At 48.2% G+C, this 3,338-nt stretch overlaps 1 protein-coding gene across 5 annotated transcripts in view; it reads left to right on the top strand.

Moving 5' to 3' along the window:
• The window catches only part of LOC107103642 (protein Shroom2-like), a 27,944-nt gene extending 24,612 nt beyond the window's left edge, over positions 1-3,332 (top strand). For 4 of the 5 annotated variants that reach the window (XM_015403418.1, XM_015403421.1, XM_015403417.1 and 1 more), the window contains 3 exons: positions 1,541-1,709; positions 1,778-2,050; positions 2,118-3,332. In XM_015403418.1, the coding sequence (XP_015258904.1) occupies positions 1,541-1,709; positions 1,778-2,050; positions 2,118-2,498 (823 nt within the window). In that variant the 3' untranslated portion in view covers positions 2,499-3,332. The remainder of the gene's footprint in view (positions 1-1,540; positions 1,710-1,777; positions 2,051-2,117) is intronic. The other variant, XM_015403419.1, reaches the window with a different exon arrangement.
• The last annotated feature ends 6 nt before the right edge of the window (positions 3,333-3,338 follow it).

Here is a 3,338-nt window from a genome sequence, read left to right on the forward strand (position 1 = left end):
AGGCGGAGGCAGAGCTTGGTTTGAGTGTTGGCAGATTACCGATTAGAGTTTCCCTTCCGGTTTCTTCTGAAAGCGGGCAGGCATATTACCGGCAGAGATACTCTTCTGGGTTTCAGTTTTCAGGCAGGTTCAATCTAGGAAGCAGAGAGGAGAAAACAGATCAGATTCAGGTGCAGGCTTTCAGGGAGTCAGAGATTCAGACAGGCAGGTTGGCTCAGGCTTTGCTAACCGTAACTGGCAAACACTCTGGCACTGGAGAGACGTCCTCTGCCTCCTTAAATACTGATCTCCTGATGAGCAGACGAGCGACAGGTGGTTGCAATCAGCTCCGGCTCCAGGAGATCAAGTACGCCCTCTGGTGGAGAAAGTGGACAGACCTCCGGATCCCAACATAATCTCCGAATTCTGACTTTTTCTTCAGAATTCTGACTTTAATCTCAGGATTCTTACTTTAATCTCAGGATTCTGACTTTAATCTCAGGATTCTTACTTTAATCTCAGGATTCTGACTTTAATCTCAGGACTCTGTCTGTAGCAGTAGCCACCTCTGTTTTAGAAACTAGCTCTCTTGTTTTAATCACCTTCTACTTTTCTATAAATGAAACAGCATCACCAGGGACCCTCAGGCATGTAAAAAGTCACCTAATTCCATCATTTTCTATCTATATTTTACTGGCCCTGCCAAACAACTCACATCTTTGTCAGTGAAGCTGAGTGGTCATCCATATTAAGATCCAAAAGTCTGAGATTAAAGTCAGAATTCTTAGCCTGATAAACCAGACTAAATATCAGATTAAATGTGTAATCTAGTCTGGCCCCAATGAATCGGAAGATTGTTGATGTCTGTGCCTATTGGACAACGCTCTGACCCATGAGAGAAACTGACTGTGACGTAGGAAGCGCGACGGGAAGCTGGTGGGGGAGTGGAAACTAATAGTGTGTTGGTAAGATGGCGAATACGTCCTTCTTAAAAATAAATGAGCGTAGAGCCTCTTCCTGCTCACGTTTTAATGAAAACCCAAAATCTAATCCTTCCAAACACTGATTTCAAAGCTGAGTCTAACCAGAACTGTTCAATAGTTGTTGCCATCTTCCTTGTTGTGTTTTCTCCAGCGTCGTGCAGCTTTGTCGTCACGCCCTCAAAACCCCGCCCACTTTGCATCCCAAAATTCAAAACATCTCTGCGTTGTGATTGGCCCTCCAGTTCTAGGGCCTGGGGCATTGATCGAGGCTCGACCACTCGCAGGTGAAAATGATTTTGGCCGCTGGTGGGTGGGGCTAGTTTACTAGGCTGCAGAATTCTGAGATTAAAGTTAGAATTCTGACTTTTTTCTCATATTAAACTGAAATAATATTTAAAATGTTTTCTCTTTTCAGTGGCCCTAATCCTCTTCCGCAAATGTTAGATTTTAATACTGAATGAAAATGACTATTAATAATTGTAGGTAATGAATGAACAGGCTGTATTTTCGTCTTTAAGCTTAAAACAAACGGAGGAACGTGTTTATTTTTATGAACCTCAGACTTTCTATTTAATCAGGAGAGAAGCGGAGGATGCGTCTCTGTCAGCCACACTGGTCCCCAGCTCCTCCTACTACAACACATCGGCCCCCAAAGCCGAGCTCCTCATCAAGATGAAGGACATGCAGGAGCAGCTGGAGGACCAGGACTCCGAGGACGAGCTGGACGTTGATCTGGCCAGCAAAAAGGTAGAACCTGTCTGCTGACATCTCAAAAAAAAAAAGATGAAGAGTCATCAAAATGTGTTCCTTCTCAGCAAGAGCTGATCTCCAGCCTGGCGAAGAAGCTGGAGGTGCTGCGGGAGGCGCGGCAGAGCCTGCAGGAGGACGTGGAGGACAACGAGACGCTGGGCCGCGAGGTGGAGGCCACCGTGCAGCGTCTCTGCCAGTCCAACCAGCTGGACAAGTTCCGCATGTTCGTGGGCGACCTGGACAAGGTGGTGAGCCTGCTGCTGTCGCTGTCAGGGCGCCTCGCTCGGGTGGAGAACGCCCTCAACAGCCTGGAGGACGAGGCTCCGCTGGAGGAGAAGGTAGCTAGAGACGTCAAAGAAAACTCTGAGTGTGTCTGCCAGGTTCTAACTCGCCTTGATCCTGCAGCGGACGCTGACGGAGAAACGCGAGCTGCTGATGAGGCAGCACGACGATGCCAAGGAGCTGAAGGAGAACCTGGACCGCAGGGAGCGGCTGGTGACCGGGATCATGGAGGCTCACCTGGACGCGGAGAGCCTGGCCGACTACAGACACTTTGTGAAGATGAAGTCGGCGCTCATCATCGAGCAGCGGAAGCTGGAGGATAAGATCAAGCTGGGAGAGGAGCAGCTGAAATGCCTGATGGAGAGCCTGCCGCCGGAGCAGAGGCAGCCGCCGGAGCAGAGCCTGCTGCCGGAGCAGAGGCAGCCGCCGGAGCAGAGCCTGCCGCCGCCGCCGGAGCAGAGGCCGCCGCCGGAGCAGAGGCCGCCTCTCAGCCTCCAGTGTTAGACCCAGTGGAAATGTTTTTTTTTTAGCTGCTTCCTGCATCTCCTCTGGGACTTTTTACCTAAACTGGTCCATTTCGGCCATTTTGGCTCCAATCGTCACAGAAACAGACTTGGGGCCCGTTTGAGCTGCTGCCTTAGAGAAAACAGAACCACTGAAGAGAAGCTGGAGACGTTTGTCCAGGAGGTTCTGGGGTTTGCAGATCTTAGAGCAGCTGTCCTGGTTTAGTCTGACTGTCCCTCTATGGGGGAAAAACGGTCTAACTGAAATCTGCCTAATTTAAAACACTGAATGTTTTTACACATTGAATTCTTTGCACTGAATTTTAATCTGGTAAATATTCAGCTGCATATGTGTCGACCTTTTAGTGAACTCAAGCCAAAGCAATCTACACTCAGCAGCTTCTAGCCAATGAAATTAGCTCATTTGGTCATGTGACACAACAGTTAGGAATAGCTTTGTTCTCGACTGAATTCTGATTTTTTTCTCAGAATTCTGACTTTTTGAATGAAGCTTAATGGGGATTTTTTCTTGTTAAATAGATCTGATTAGAAAATGTCAGTCATTAGTTTTCCATCTAATGGGACTGGGTGAAATAACTGAGGCGACCACAGCTAGTGCGGCACCCCCATCTGCCAAGGCTGTTGGTTTGATCCGGAAGAAGCGGCCGGTGGCAAACTTTTATTTTTCTAACCAAGTGAGCTAGTTTAATAGGGCTTGGTCATCATGACGTAAGCACTTTGCGTGGCCGCCATCTTGAATGCCTCTTTTACCGCTGCTCAGACTACTGCCTATGACTACCGCGTACTGTACTCCCTCTCAGCCGTGTTTTAATTTGATTAA

Source organism: Cyprinodon variegatus, unplaced genomic scaffold (genome assembly GCF_000732505.1).
Source record: "Cyprinodon variegatus isolate N-32 unplaced genomic scaffold, C_variegatus-1.0 Scaffold1495, whole genome shotgun sequence".
Lineage (NCBI taxonomy): Eukaryota > Metazoa > Chordata > Actinopteri > Cyprinodontiformes > Cyprinodontidae > Cyprinodon > Cyprinodon variegatus.